The 15629-nt window shown below is 43.5% G+C and overlaps 1 protein-coding gene across 1 annotated transcript in view; it reads left to right on the forward strand.

Moving 5' to 3' along the window:
* The window catches only part of PIWIL1 (piwi like RNA-mediated gene silencing 1), a gene marked incomplete at its 5' end in the record, with an annotated part of 210131 nt that overhangs the window by 189822 nt on the left and 4680 nt on the right, over positions 1-15629 (forward strand). Inside the window, 3 exons of the mRNA XM_068134816.2 lie at positions 10784-10909; positions 11215-11362; positions 11578-11715. Coding sequence (XP_067990917.2) covers positions 10784-10909; positions 11215-11362; positions 11578-11694 — 391 coding nt within the window. The remainder of the gene's footprint in view (positions 1-10783; positions 10910-11214; positions 11363-11577; positions 11716-15629) is intronic.

The raw sequence follows: 15629 nt of genomic DNA on the forward strand, positions 1-15629 counted from the left end.
CGGCCGCAATAAAACGAACATAACTGGGTCACGAACGGCCGGCGGGTCGATGATCACACAACAGCGAGACCAAGCTAGCTTGTGAGAGCACAAAATGTCATTCTTTCGGGTTATATCATTTTAATCTGCATCAAACTTTCTTATAAATATTTATAGACGTAATAGTCTTACCTTCGTGAATACCTAGGAGTGAAAACCGCTACTTATGGATCGAAATCGGAGACTGCTGACATGGCTTTCGTTGATACACTCCAAAATACGTACATAACGCGAGACGACAATGGCCGGACACGAAGAAACTTGACGGCTTGGGAGACGCGTGGAAAACGAAGCATGCGAGTTGACATCGTGCATACTTGGTAAACGCACTCACCTTTCATTTATCAGTGCTATTTATGAATTTTCACTTCCGCTGGCGCAATTAAATCGAAGTGTACGTACATAACGGGCCTGACACGAAAGCTTGATCGATTATATTTTGGTCAGAAAAATCGTGTTTCGATTTCCATAAGTGAAAATGGTTGTAACCACGAAAGTCCGCTGTTCAGTCGTAAGTTGAACCATCTTTTCAATGACTCAGACTGTCTCAAAACCCATACACTGTCGGCCCATCTTAAATACCCATCATCCCTCTCCCTCCTAAAACATCTCCCGATGTCCCTGCTCTCAAATGTTGTGTTTGTTTGTGTGCTTCCAGGGGCCACGTCAAATGTGTGTTTGTGTGCTTCCTCCCCTTCTCTCCCCATCTTGTCGACCGCTCCCCTTTTTATATACTTTGTTTGCTTGTTTGTTTGATTTGTTTGTTTGATAAATGTTAGCTCTTTCACGAGCCTCGACTCTGTATACAAGAAAACAATAAAATACCCATCTTAAACAAAGGATGATGCAACCGACGATTACCAGACCAGCTTAACAATTTTACTTAACAATGTCTTGCACCGATTAGCCAAACTTGTAAAAATGCGATTTGAACTTGTCATTTTCAATGAACATGTACTCGGTCATGTGTGACAGCAATGATGCATGAAAGGCATCAATGGAAAGCTGAGGATCTCCTCATAATTGGTAAACCACATGTAAATTGTCAAACTAAATAACCTTTGCATATTAACCCCTTGAATTCTGATTACCTTTTTTTTTTTTTGATACGCACTGTGTGTATATATATATATTGTGTATATATATACATACACAAGGCCATTGTGTATATATATACACACACACACAGACTTGGCATTTAATATGGAATATTTTTTTTGTGGGGGTGAACTTACTTTTCAAGTTGACTTAGAACCAAAAGTTCATTGGAATTATGTTGAAATTATTCTAGATTTTGTTAATGTGACCTTTAAAAGAAACAAAAACCACATTTGACATTTCAAAGCAAATAAATTGATCCTTGAAAGTGATGTAAACTGATATCGAACTCAATTCACGGACAGTACTGTGTTAAACTTCTGTACGTTTTCCAGAAGTATCTCTTTATTTTGCACATTAGCCAAAAAAAATTTCAACAAAAGCTAAATTATGACTGGGATTACAGACAGTAAAATTACAGTTCAGTACTTCGTGTAACCCCCACGAGCATTCAGGAGAGCACGTACACGTCGAGGCATGCTGTTCACGAGATTTGCCAAGGTTTGGACAGGAATCACTTGCCATGCAGTGACAATAGTCTGCTGCAATTCACGCACAGGGGTAGGCTGCTGGTCCAAGGTGGTCGATTTGACGCGTTAATTCTGCCCACAAGTTCTCTATCGGATTCATATCCGGGGACATGGCAGGCCACTCCATATGCTCTACACCACGGTCAGCAAGAATGTGTTGGATCATGCGAGCACGATGAGGCTGTGCATTGTCATCTTGGAAGACAAAGTTTCCTCAAAAGGCTGCATGAGCAAATGGAAGCAATGTTTCATCCAGAATGACCCTGTACTTGAACTGATTCAGGTTTCCATTCAGAACAACCAGGTCAGTTTTGCCCCCTGCATGAAAAGCAGCCCAAACGGTCACCCCACCACCTCCAGCTTGGACTCTTGGCACTATACAATCTTCGTTGTGGGCTTCATGCACTTGTCTGCGCACTCGGACGCGGCCATCTTGACGATAGACCAGAAATCTAGACTCGTCACTGAAGGTCACGTGATTCCAGTGTCCTGGCTGCCATTGACGGTGCTCTCTGGCCCACTGCAATCGGCGCTGGCTGTGTTGTCTGGTCAGGTGTGGCTTTCTCAGGGGACGCCTGGCACGATAGCCTGCTTGAACCAGTCGTTGGTTGACTCGCCTTCTGGATACAGGCACATTTGTCAGTTGCTGCCACTCAGCCCTAAGCCGATTAGCTGACTTGGTACGGCCATTGCAGACTAACCTGTGCAGCTGGCGATCATATCTCCTTGTGGTTCTGTGTGGACGTCCTGGCCTCGGTATTGGAGGAGGGACACCCCTCTGAGCATTTCGTTTCAGGATCTTTGACACCTGACCTTGTGAGTGCTGCCATACTGCCGAGCGATAGCACGCTGTTTCATGCTAGAATTTCGTAAAGCCACCACTCCATGACAAACAGCATTGTCAAGTTGACGGACCATCTCCAGAGGAAGCGGCAATAACTTTTGTAGATGTGCAGCAGTTGATTTCCACTAATACAGAACGCAACAACCCTTATATTCCCGATTGTGAAGCCAATCGTCAAATGTACATTTTGTCACGCCACCTGTGATATAATCCTGTTATTGACTTCTTGCTGCGAAAGACAATCAGTGACATGGTTCTTTCAACAAAGACATCACTGAAGGGTAAAAGAAACTCACCAGATTGATACACTGAGTTCAGAAAGTAAACCCAAGTCAAAAAAATAAAATTCCATATTAAATGCCAAGTCTGTATATGTATGTATATATATATATATATATACACAGTGGAACCTTGACTTACGAGTGCCCCAACTTACGAGTTTTTCGAGATACGAGCCGTCGCTCGGGCGGTTTATTGCTTTGAGATGCGAGCCGAGATTTGAGTTACGAGCTTTCGCCACCCGGTCACGTGGTTATCTTTCCGTGAAAGTACAGTATCTGTCGTATATCGCTGCATTTTTGTTTTCGCATGTTTCTTTATTTTGAGTTTACGCCGCCAGGTGGGTTCCGGTCACGTGGTTATCTTGACGTGCACGTACAGTATCTCTGTCGTATAGCGCTGCATTTTTGTTTTCGCATGTTTCTTTATTTTGAGTTTACGCCGCCAGGTGGGTTCCGGTCACGTGGTTATCTTGACGTGCACGTACAGTATCTCTGTCGTATAGCGCTGCATTTTTGTTTTCGCATGTTTCTTTATTTTGAGTTTACGCCGCCAGGTGGGTTCCGGTCACGTGGTTATCTTGACGTGCACGTACAGTATCTCTGCCGTCAACTTGTTCAGAGTGCCGGCGATAGCTCGCCTTCTCTTTGTGGAAAACACGGTACTGAGAAGAAGAAGAGGATGATGTGCTTGGATATAAAACACGCAATCGTCGAAAAACATGAGCGAGGTGCCGAGGAGGACGTATATAACAGCAGAGGAGAAGAGCATGCCAGGCCACAACTTGTTCAGAGTGCCGGCGATAGCTCGCCTTCTCTTTGTGGAAAACACGGTACTGAGAAGAAGAAGAGGATGATGTGCTTGGATATAAAACACGCAATCGTCGAAAAACATGAGCGAGGTGCCGAGGAGGACGTATATAACAGCAGAGGAGAAGAGCATGCCAGGCCACAACTTGTTCAGAGTGCCGGCGATAGCTCGCCTTCTCTTTGTGGAAAACACGGTACTGAGAAGAAGAAGAGGATGATGTGCTTGGATATAAAACACGCAATCGTCGAAAAACATGAGCGAGGTGCCGAGGAGGACGTATATAACAGCAGAGGAGAAGAGCATGCCAGGCCACAACTTGTTCAGAGTGCCGGCGATAGCTCGCCTTCTCTTTGTGGAAAACACGGTACTGAGAAGAAGAAGAGGATGATGTGCTTGGATATAAAACACGCAATCGTCGAAAAACATGAGCGAGGTGCCGAGGAGGACGTATATAACAGCAGAGGAGAAGAGCATGCCAGGCCACAACTTGTTCAGAGTGCCGGCGATAGCTCGCCTTCTCTTTGTGGAAAACACGGTACTGAGAAGAAGAAGAGGATGATGTGCTTGGATATAAAACACGCAATTGTCGAAAAACATGAGCGAGGTGCCGAGGAGGACGTATATAACAGCAGAGGAGAAGAGCATGCCAGGCCACAACTTGTTCAGAGTGCCGGCGATAGCTCGCCTTCTCTTTGTGGAAAACACGGTGAGATCCTTAACATCCAACAACTAATGGGACGCAAACGGGGCGCCCAGTTTAGCGGTACACACATTGATGAATCACCCTGCCTGTGATTCACCCATGACAGGTTATAGCTAGGTCGGGATTCAAACCCAGGCTGGACAGTTTAGACTTTAGAGTCAAGTGTGCGTACCTCCAGTCCAGGCCATCCTGCCAACTTGTATGCTGCATACAGGTGAAATATAAAGCGCGAGATATTTTTATATATACTGTATATTTAAAAAAAAATTGGTGTGGTTTTTGGCGGGCTGGAACGGATTAATAGCATTTCAATGCATTTCAATGGGGAAATTTGATTTGAGATACGAGCATTTTGAGTTACGAGCTCGGTCACAGAACGAATTAAACTCGTAAGTCAAGGTTCCACTGTATATATATATATATATATATATATATATATATATATATATATATATATATATATATATATATATATATATATATATATATATATATATATATATATATATATTTATAGATATAGATATATATATATATATATATATATATATATTATAATAGCCGTAGATGATTCTGTCTGTTTGTCTGTCCGGGGTGTGGCTTACTCGGTTTGCAGAGTAGCTCCACCCATTCTGGGAGAGGCTTCATATAATTATAAACAAATATCCACCATTTTATTAACTTGCATAGCTTTGAGGCCTGTTTTGTAGGCCCGTGGTGTCTTGCTCTCTCTCCCAGTTTTATTTCAAATCAAATTCGATATATCATTTCATTTTTCACAGTCGCTAACATAGTTTTAGACTCGGTTGAAAAAAAACGGGAAGAAAATCCGATGAAAGTTGCCCTTTATAGAACGAAATGAATTCTCAAACGCCTGTAACTTCAAGGCCATTGAGTCTCTCTCACGCCTTTATCTCCAATCTAACTCACCATATGATTTCATTTTTATCGATGGTTTTAGACTCGGTGTCAGCAATAATTGAGAACATTCCACGCACGCGGGAAAATGCAGAGATATATTTTTAAAAATCGCGTCATGATGTATCATACACCGCCCAACATGACACCGATGGCAACGTGTCGATATATATTAAAAATTCGCTTTTGCTTTTCCGTTAAGATATATTACTTTTTCGTTTGATGACAGTCGTCACAAAAACATCAACACTGATGCCGACATATATTTCTTCGTTTTTATTTCATTCAACATTATTATCCGGAAGTAAAATATGTTTCAGGAAATTACCGAGAGATATTTATTCGTTTTTTTAAATTAGTTATGTGCGCATTCACTTTAAATAGGTTTATTTGAAATCTTTAATTTTCCACAATATAATTTACATTTGATGATTATAGACGGGTCAATATACAACCAGAACAGCCGTACCCCAAAAAAATTGCAAATTTTAGTTTTATTGCATTTCCTTATATTTTAAGACTTATTTAGGAACATATCAAAAGTTGGACAGAAATGGACCATGGGAAAGTAAAAAATTTTGACATGATAAAAATGTCACAAAACCATGCACGATTCACTACGTCGAAAACGTCTTTGGTTTTTTATAGATCCTGGAAACAGTGTATGGTCAAAATGCTGTTGTGCACATGCTGAGTGGGAAGGCGGTGCAACGTGCTTTTCGTGGCCATTTGCTTGTGGATCAGTGTCTTACACGTCAGGTTGTTGGCAAGATTGTGGAAGTTGACCCTGGGTTTCAAGAACAAGTGGCAGAACTGGAGCGACTGTACATTTCCCTGGAGACTGTCGAAAGTGACACTATAGAGTCTGTGTTGCAATCAGAGTGCATTCATTTCATTGACAATAGATTGAATCAGGAAAGGAATAAACTTGCAAAGGACTCGAAAACCAGTGCACTTTGGATCAACTACCAGCGTATGTTGGGAATTGCAAGGGCACTTGTGGCAGCTGATCGGACGGGGTCCTGGGAGATGCATCTCCAAGCCATATCAGCTTGCTTGCCGATATTTGCAGCTGCTGGCCATCCCAATTACCTGAAGTCAGCTCGACTCTATCTCGAGAAGATGCTTGCGTTAGAGGATGACAACCCTGAGGTTCATCAGAAGTTCCAATCTGGTTATCATGTAATCCGGCGCAGTGACCAATACTGGGCTGGCCTAGGCTCTGATCTTGTGATAGAACAGACATTAATGCGCTCACTGAAAAGCCAAGGGGGGCTGACTCGAGGAAGTGGGATGTCAGAGCACCAGAGAGCAGTTTGGACTCTGTCTTCAACCATATCGTCCTCCTACAACCTTGCTATGCAAGAACTGACCTCGAGTAGCTACTCAACAAGTGAACAACATAAGGAGTTGACAACATCCAGGGTGAGTCGAGATGAAGCTGATCGTGGCAAAGTTGCCGAAAAACTGGACAGCTTCACACCATTTTCTGATGACAAGTCATTGCGCAATATCATCACAGGGGTTACTGCAAATGAGGATGTCAATGTTCATGACCTATTCAAAGTAGGTAGTGACATTGTCAAGAAGATGGATGATCACCCAGCTTACTCCTATTCACACAAAAGGAGTTCTAAAGCCAAGACACTTGCATTCAGCAGGGCAGTCAAAGTTGCTGAGGACCGCACAATAGATCCAGCGTTACTATTCCAGAGGTTCTTAGTGGTGTCACAGACGGGAGATCTCCAGATAGGTGAAGTGATGAAATATGAACTCTGCCCATACCCAATGTCTCTTTTTGAGGCAAAAAACATCCTGCGCCAGCCAGATAAACCACAGTTGGCGGAGGCAATAAGGAATTATGCTACAACCAAATCTGACAATGCTGTCAACCAGACAGTTCCAGGAACAGATCACTATGTTCTTGACGGGGGATCACTTATTCACCGCTTAAAGTGGACAGAGGGATTCACCTACAGTTCCATTGCAGATGAATATGCCTCATTTACAGTACGACACTATGGCAAAGCTACTGTTGTGTTTGATGGTTATGAGGCTGGGCCAAGCACAAAGGACTGTTCTCATCAACGTCGGAATAGAAACAAGAATGCCACCAAGGTTAACATTACGGAGTCAACAAAATTTGTTGGGAAAAAGGAGGACTTTCTGTCGAATGAGTCAAACAAGCAGGCAATGATACTGTTGATTATAGAGGTGTTGCACAAGGAAGGCTGTGAGGTGATCCAAGCAGAGGGAGATGCTGATGTTGAGATTGCAAAAGCGGCCGTCGCAAATGCGGCTTCCAGATCTACAACCCTCATTGGAGAAGATACAGATCTCCTTCTCCTCCTGCTCTTCTATATGGTGGAGACAAACTGCATTGAACTCTATTTCCGTTCTGACAAGGCAAAATCAAATGTCTACAATATCAAAGTCCTTCAGCAGATACTTGGAAATGCAGCCTGCAGAGATATATTGTTCCTTCATGCATTAACTGGCTGTGACGCAACGTCTCGTGTCTTTGGGATTGCAAAGAAGTCAGGGTTTCAAAGAATCATCAAGAAAGAAAAGGAACTGATAGACAGCTCAAAGGTGTTCTGTAAACCACAGCAGAGTCAGGATGTTATTGAAACTGCAGGCTGCAGAGCAATGGTGGCATTGTTTAAAGCAAATCAGAACGACTCATTGGCATCGATCAGATACAACATTCTCTGCAAAAAGGTTGCAAGGGCTAAGGCATTTGTCACTCCTGAAAGACTGCCACCCACATCCGCTGCCTGCAAGTTTCATTCTCTGCGGACCTATTACCAGGTAATGGAATGGATGGGCCTTTGTTGTGGAATGGAGCCAACGGAGTGGGGATGGAAGGTAGAAGGAGGAAAACTTGTTCCAGTGATGACAGACAAAAGCCCTGCTCCAGACATACTACTTCAGATGATTCACTGCAACTGTTCAGGGGGGTGCAAAACACTAAGGTGTTCATGTAGGAAGCATGGATTAGAGTGCACCAGTGCATGTGGACATTGCCAGGACAGCAACTGTGACAATATGAGTGTTGAACCAGACATAGAGGAGGAGGAGGAGGACGATGAAACTGGAATCTAAGACTAGAAGGCATATGGTACTTCCACATGTGTCAAAATTGTCCAATTTTTTATATGTGGCTTTCCATGTCATAGACTGGCAGAAACAATCAAAGAACATATATTTGTGCAAATATTTACTTTAAATTGCGAATGGTCTCAGGATTAGCACTGGATAAACTACCAGCAACGATCATAATACAAATATTGGTGCAAAATTTACTTTAAATTGTTAGTGGTCTGATGATTATCAGTCAATTTTTTTACGTTTTATCTGCCGGCAGCCATCTTGTTTTCTGACGTCACTGAGGGACTTTCCCATGCGTCAAAATTGTCCAACTTTTAATATGTTGTCTTCCACTTCATAAACTACTAGAAATAAGCATAAAACAAAAATTTGCAATTTTTTTGGGGTCAGGCAGTATATTGACCCGTCTATTACGAGACAAATTCCTCTTGAGGATCGTGACAATTCATGCGCTGCGTGGAAACTTCTATTTCCAAAATGAATGAGACGATCGATGAAGAACGCAGACTTGAACAGGATGTAGCAAGAAAACGAATGGGACGGGCGAACGAGTCCATCGACGGACGTCAATGCAAACTTGCGGGGTCACCCGTGGGAATCCCACGGGCATGGATGTGTGTTACATTTCGACATATTGAGTTAGATGCTGCACATTCATTTTTACAAAATGGTTACTGGCAAGTCATCAGATCCAGAAATGGTGTAATGAACACAATTTATTTACGCGCAAGCACGAAAGCAAGACGGGCCGATTTCCGATTCCGGCGGGCGAGACGGGCCGATTTGGAGCAAGAAAAAGAACGAGACGGGAGAGAAACGAGACGGGGAAAGCCGATTGGAGAGGCGAGTGAGGAGCGATTGGAGAGGCGAGTGAGGAGCGATTGGGGAGGCGAGTGAGGAGCGATTGGAGAGGCGAGTGAGGAGCGATTGGAGAGGCGAGTGAGGAGCGATTGGAGAGGCGAGTGAGGAGCGATTGGAGAGGCGAGTGAGGAGCGATTGGAGAGGCGAGTGAGGAGCGATTGGAGGGGAGTGTGAGGAGCGATTGGAGAGGAGTGTGAGGCGCGATTGGAGAGGCGTGTGAGGGATTGGAGAGGTGAGGGATTGGAAAGGAGAGGAATGTGAGGGATTGGAGAGGAGAGGAGTGCTAGGTGGAGAGAGGAGAGTGTCAGGTGGAGACAGGAGAGTGTCAGGTGGAGAGGAGTGAGGGGTCACATATTATGTGAAATAAACAAGTGAATCCCCTTGGATTGCGCTGAGGTTTGGGCATGGAATTTCGAGCCTCGATCATGGTTCGAGCCTCGATCTTGTATACAAAAATAATAATAATAATAATAAGAACCTTGGGCCGAATCTCGCGCTTCACCAGTGCGCGTGCGCGAATTTACGTCACGTCGGCAGCGAGAAGGGGTTCCCCAACACGAACCAATCAGGAACTGCCACGTCACACTTATATGATCTCAGAATTCCTGTGACAGGAATTGCGTTACACTGGCTGGAAGTCATTCGCTAGAGGCGCTTCCTCAGCGCTAATAAATTGTGTTCATTACACCATTTCTGGATCTGATGACTTGCCAGTAACCATTTTGTAAAAATGAATGTGCAGCATCTAACTCAATATGTCGAAATGTCACACACATCCATGCCCGTGGGATTCCCACGGGTGACCCCGCTAGTATATATATATATATATATATATATATACCATTTTTTTTTTTTCCCGCTCAAATGGACTTTAATCGGGTGAGCTAATGCGATCGAGCAGTGTCTGTGGCTCAGTGAGTCAGTCAGTAAACACCTTCAGTCATTATCTCTTCAACCAAACACACAATTTTCATTCAACTTGGCCATAAGCTGCATGTATGATGCCTAACGAAGGAGTACTGACTGCATCAAAGTCTGCTCATTGAGGGAGTCTACGGGAGGGGGGGGGGGGGGGGGTGTCATATAGGTATTTGCCCTCTTCTCCAAAAGTACCCATAATTTTGATGAAACTTAGGCATCAGATATGAATCTTTTGGCCAATGAAGGTGTATTGACCGCATCAAAATATTGTATGACCGCATCATTAAGGGGTGTTACGGTGGGGGGGGGGGGGGGGGTTTATTTTTCTTCTTCTTTTTTTAATATAAAGTCGTGTCGTGGAAAAACAAGAATACTGAACAGATGAGGATGTAACACAAGCAAAGGAGTAGTAGAAAGAGTGGGCTAGCTCACCAACAGCAGGATTGAGGGGCAAAATGGAGGGAGATTTGGAAGAAGGAGGGGGTATTGGAGGATATACAGTGGACAATATGGACATAGAAGCAAACTGTAAGGAAATTTGGAAAGAGGTGGCTTTGAAGGGAGGCGGTTTAGTGGGCGGTAGAAAAGATCATCGTTTTGGATGGGAGATCCTTTCCTTATTTTGGGTACTCTTTGAACTCTGTTCTTGTGAATGCTCCTTCCTTGTAGGCCTCGTGTGTCTGTGGTGGTGGTGAAGAAATCTGGCAATGCTCGGTTCTTTGCCAAGGTGAATGCAACTCTTGAAAACCCACCGCCGGGCACCATCATTGACTCAGTGGTCACACGGCCTGAATGGTGAGTAATCAGGAAAATTTCTCAACTTCACAAGTTCAGGGTTCATTGGCCATCTTTGTTTGCTGCAAACTAGTGATTTGGTCTATGTTGGTATGAGACACTTGGTTTGGTTTTTCACATTGAGCAAGGTTGTGATGTTGTTTAAACAACTGAGATCTAATGATCGCTAGTCCATTAAAGGAACAATTTAACCATTTGATTTGCTTTGTTCCTTTTATTTATTTATTTTGTTTAGTCTTCTCGTGTTGCTGTTGTTTCTTTTCTTTTCTTTGCCCTTTCCTCTATCTCTAATTTATTTTATTCAGGTACGACTTTTATATTATAAGTCAGTCAGTGCGACAGGGGACCGTAAGCCCAACTCACTACAACGTAGTGTTTGACACCAGTGCCATGAAGCCAGACCACATGCAGCGCCTCACGTACAAGATGTGCCATCTCTATTACAACTGGCCGGTACGTGAGATGGGCATCTTGTTTTGCCTTATTGCTGCCCCATATTGCTCACTGCTCCTTTTCTCCATTGTTTTGATTTACGGTGTTTTGTGGATTTTTCTGATTTCCTAAGTTATGCACCCTTGTTTTATCCCACTCGTCTTAACTTGTATTTTATACTTATTTTATTTTAGCCGATTGCCCACAATGACCTTTTGAACCATACTATGACACAGGGAATAATCCGAGTACCTGCTCCTTGCTTGTACGCACACAAGCTTGCTTTTCTGGTGGGGCAGAGTATCCACCGTGAGCCAAGCCTGATGCTTTCCGACCGGCTCTTCTACTTGTAGGACTGCTCAACACCGTTTTGGGTGCGTCACTTGTTTGTTCTGGCAATCTTCATGATATTGCAATTTCCAACTTCTTCAGCTCCTCAATTCTCATGCACGTCTTCATGAAATTGTTCTTGCATTTAAAACCAAAAGTGGTTGACATATTTATTTATTTTAAATATGTGCAGTAAGATTGAACAAATCGTCATATATCATATTAAAAATTCCACTCATTTAATCATGTGAAAAGTTTTTGGTTTAAAGAGTACGTGAAATGGCTTAATGTTTTGCCGTATGCAAGATGGTGGATTTTTGTTGCAAATGTATGGTACAGTTTTTATTTTTTAACCTCTGCCATTGAAGGTGGATGGATATATATATACATATATATATACCTACCTCTAAATCCGAATTTAATTCGTTCCAGCGGCAGTTCGGATTGGGAAAAGTTCGGAATTAGAAACTATTTTCCTCATAAGAAATAATGGAAAGTGAATTAATCCGTTCCTGGACCCCAAAAACCCATTATCAAGACACTGTTAACTGCAAATACACATGATTCAAGGTAAAATAAGATGAGTAAATGCCCTAAATATCAAATAATAATAATAATAAAAACAATAAATAAATGTACTAACATGAAAATAACTGCATTTACCTTAGTGGAGAGTTCTGATGGTGCATGTGGAAGCTGGAGAGGAGGAAGGAGGGAGAGGGTTTTATTGCTTGGAAGGTGAGGCACCTTCCAAGCTAACATCAGATGACTGTGCTTCTGGTGTTTGCTCTCTTTGTCTCTTAACACCACTTGTAGAGGGTTGGGGCTCACTTGGCTTGCTTTCTTTAGAGAACCACCTCTCCAAAGTTGCCTGGTGTTGGCGACTTTTCTTAATTTTTCTGAAGTGGTCAATCACATTGTCACTGAACAAGTTAATGCTCCTGTTAACCACTGCTTTATTAGGGTGCCACTTTTCAACAATGGCCTGTGTTTTAGACCAATGGAAGCACAGTTCTCTAATTTCAGCACTGGAAATATGAACGACGCTCGCGGCGGGAAATATGAACGACGCTAACGCTATGTTGGCGGTTCGGTTATAGAAATACATTCGGAATTAGGGACAAAATTTTCTCGAATTTACGGTTCGGAATTAGAGTAGTTCGAGATGAGGGGCGTTCGGAATTAGGGGTCACTACTGTATGTATATATATATATATATATATATATATATATATATATATGTATGTATGTATGTATGTATGTATGTATGTATGTATGTATGTATGTATGTACATACACACACACACACAGTCGTGGCCAAAATATTGGCACCCATGCACTTTTTTTCAAATAACTCACAATTCTCTCCAAAAATAGGTTGAAATTGACAAAAGTATTTGGTCTCCACAATTCTTTATTTCACGGTTAATATTTCAGCACCTTTATTTTTGTTTCAGAACATAATATATCCTTTTCAATCAGAAAATGAAAAGAAATGTCATTGACAACATTATTGACACCCCATACTTAATAATTGCTAGCACAGCCTTTTGGACAAAATAACTGCAGTCATGCACTTCCTCGAGCCATGAATGAGCTTCCTTACACCTCTCTACTGACAGTTTTGGCCCACTCTTCTTGTGCAAACTGCTCCACTTCTCCCAGATTTTAAGGGTGCCTTTTCCTCATTGAAGGACTCATTGCTGGCCACTTCAGAACAGTCCAGCGTTTTGTCTTGAACCATTCCTTGGCGATTTTTGAAGTGTTTGGGGTCATTGTCCTGCTGCAAGACCCATGACCTTTGACGGAGACCCAGCTTTCTGAGACTGGATTGAACATTGTGCTCCAAAATGCCTTGGTAATCTCCTGATTTAATAATCCCATGCACACATGGAAGGCACCCAGTGCCAGAGGCAGCACAGCAACACCAAAACATCACTGAACCTTCTCCATGTTTCACTGTCGGGTATTCTTTTCTTTGAAGGCTTCATTTTGTTCTCTGGAAACAGAGATAATGTGCTTTACCAAAAAGCTCTAATTTGGTCTCATCTGTCCACAGGACATTCTCCTTGAAGGATTTTGACTTGTTCAGGTGTATTTTGGCAAACTCCATTTGGTCTTTCTTAGCAGTGGCAGTGGGATCCTACTGGGTCTCCTCCCATAGAACCCCCTTTCATTGAGTTGGAAACGAATGGTGCGAGTTGAAGCTGTCGTACCTTGTGTCTGAAGGTCAGCTTGAATCTGTTTGGCAGTTAATTGAGGTGCTTTCTCCATCATTCGAACAATCCTTCACTCCATCTTCGGTCAAGTTTTTTTCTTGCGGCCACGTCCAGGGAGGTTGGCTGCAGTGCCATGGGCCTTAAACTTCGTGAAAACATTGCGTACGGTGGGCACAGGAACATCGAGGTCACTAGAGATGGACTTGTGGCGGTGAGAATTGTCCATGGTTGGCTTCAATCGTGTCTGGCCTCCTCAGACACTCTGAGGGCCTTTCACTCGCTCACCGCAGGCAGGTTGGTGGTCTTTCTGTCTTCCACTGACTTCTCCGGCCTAGCTCCCCCAGCTTCACTCTTCTCCAATGCCTTGATCTCGGATCATCAATTTGGATTCAGACCAGGTCATTCTTCTCTGGACATGCTGCTTCTGCTCTCTCAACAATCGATGGATGTCCTCAATGCCAAATAGGAAATCAGAGCCGTCTCCCTTGACATATATCATGCCTTCGATACGGTCTGGCACCCCGCTCTGCTCACCAAACTCTCCTCGTATGGTATCCATGGAAACCTCCATGCATGGCTTGCAGACTTCCTTTATGGTCGCACTTGTGGCCCTGAATGGAATTCTCTCTTCTCTGCTTCCTGTTCAGGCTGGAGTTCCTCAAGGCAGTGTTCTGGGCCCTGTGCTTTTTCTGGTCTTCATCAATGATCTCTCCTACTCTCTGGAAAATCCTCTATCTCTGTGCTGATGACTCCACTCTCTGCCGCTCCATATCCCAACCCTCAGATCGGCAGGCAGCAGCCTCTTCACTCTCTGCAGAACTGGACAATATCACAAACTGGTCAAACAAGTGGAACATGTCTGTCAATCCTGACAAATCTCTCACACTCACTTTTTCTCTCCAAAAAGACCGTCTGGACAACCCTCCCATCTACTTTCTGAACAATCATCTTGTAGAAGTTCTGTCACTCAAGCTTTGGGTCTCTTTCTGTCATGATCTTTCCTGGGAAAACCACATTTCCAAGCCAGCCTCCAAAGCCAGTCGCCGACTGGGCATCCTCTGTCGTGTGAAGTCCTTTCTGGGCACTTCTGAGCTCCTCACCACATACAAGCTTTCATCCACAACTCAATGGAATACTGCTCTCCCCTCTTGTCTGGCGCTCCTGCCTCACCTAGCTCGGCTTCACGCGGTTGAAACCAAAGCATTCAGAATCATTGGAATCTCCTGCGATGAAGCTGATTCTGAGGCAAGTAGGTGGTCTTTTTGTCTTCTACCGACTGCACATGCATGCATGCACTGGATGGACAGACAAACGCTGTTCCAGACAGCATTGCCCGATGAGCTACACCGTAAAGAAATCGGGCACGTTACACAATATAATTTTATCGTATAAAAAAAACATATAACCACCTTTAGAGGCCATTTTTCCCCGCAAAGCGGGGGTTGGCCTTTTTCGGGAACCGTGGTTGTTGTTATTTTTTGGTCCCCTTTTTGAAGCAATGTTTTATGGCCGGATGCCCTTCCTGACGCCAACCCTTTTTGCCGCCTTTAACGACAACCAGGGAATTACCAGTGAACTGGTACTCAATTAGCCGACCTCGGAAGGATGACAGGCTGAGTCAACCCCCCTGGCGTTAATTCAGCGATCTACTGGGATTCGAACCCAGGATCCTAGGATCCTAAGCCGGCACCCTAGCCGCTAGCCCAACACCAGGGTTATCGTATATTATACAGTGTCTG

This window comes from Myxine glutinosa, chromosome 13 (genome assembly GCF_964187855.1).
Source record: "Myxine glutinosa chromosome 13, kmMyxGlut1.1, whole genome shotgun sequence".
NCBI lineage: Eukaryota > Metazoa > Chordata > Myxini > Myxiniformes > Myxinidae > Myxine > Myxine glutinosa.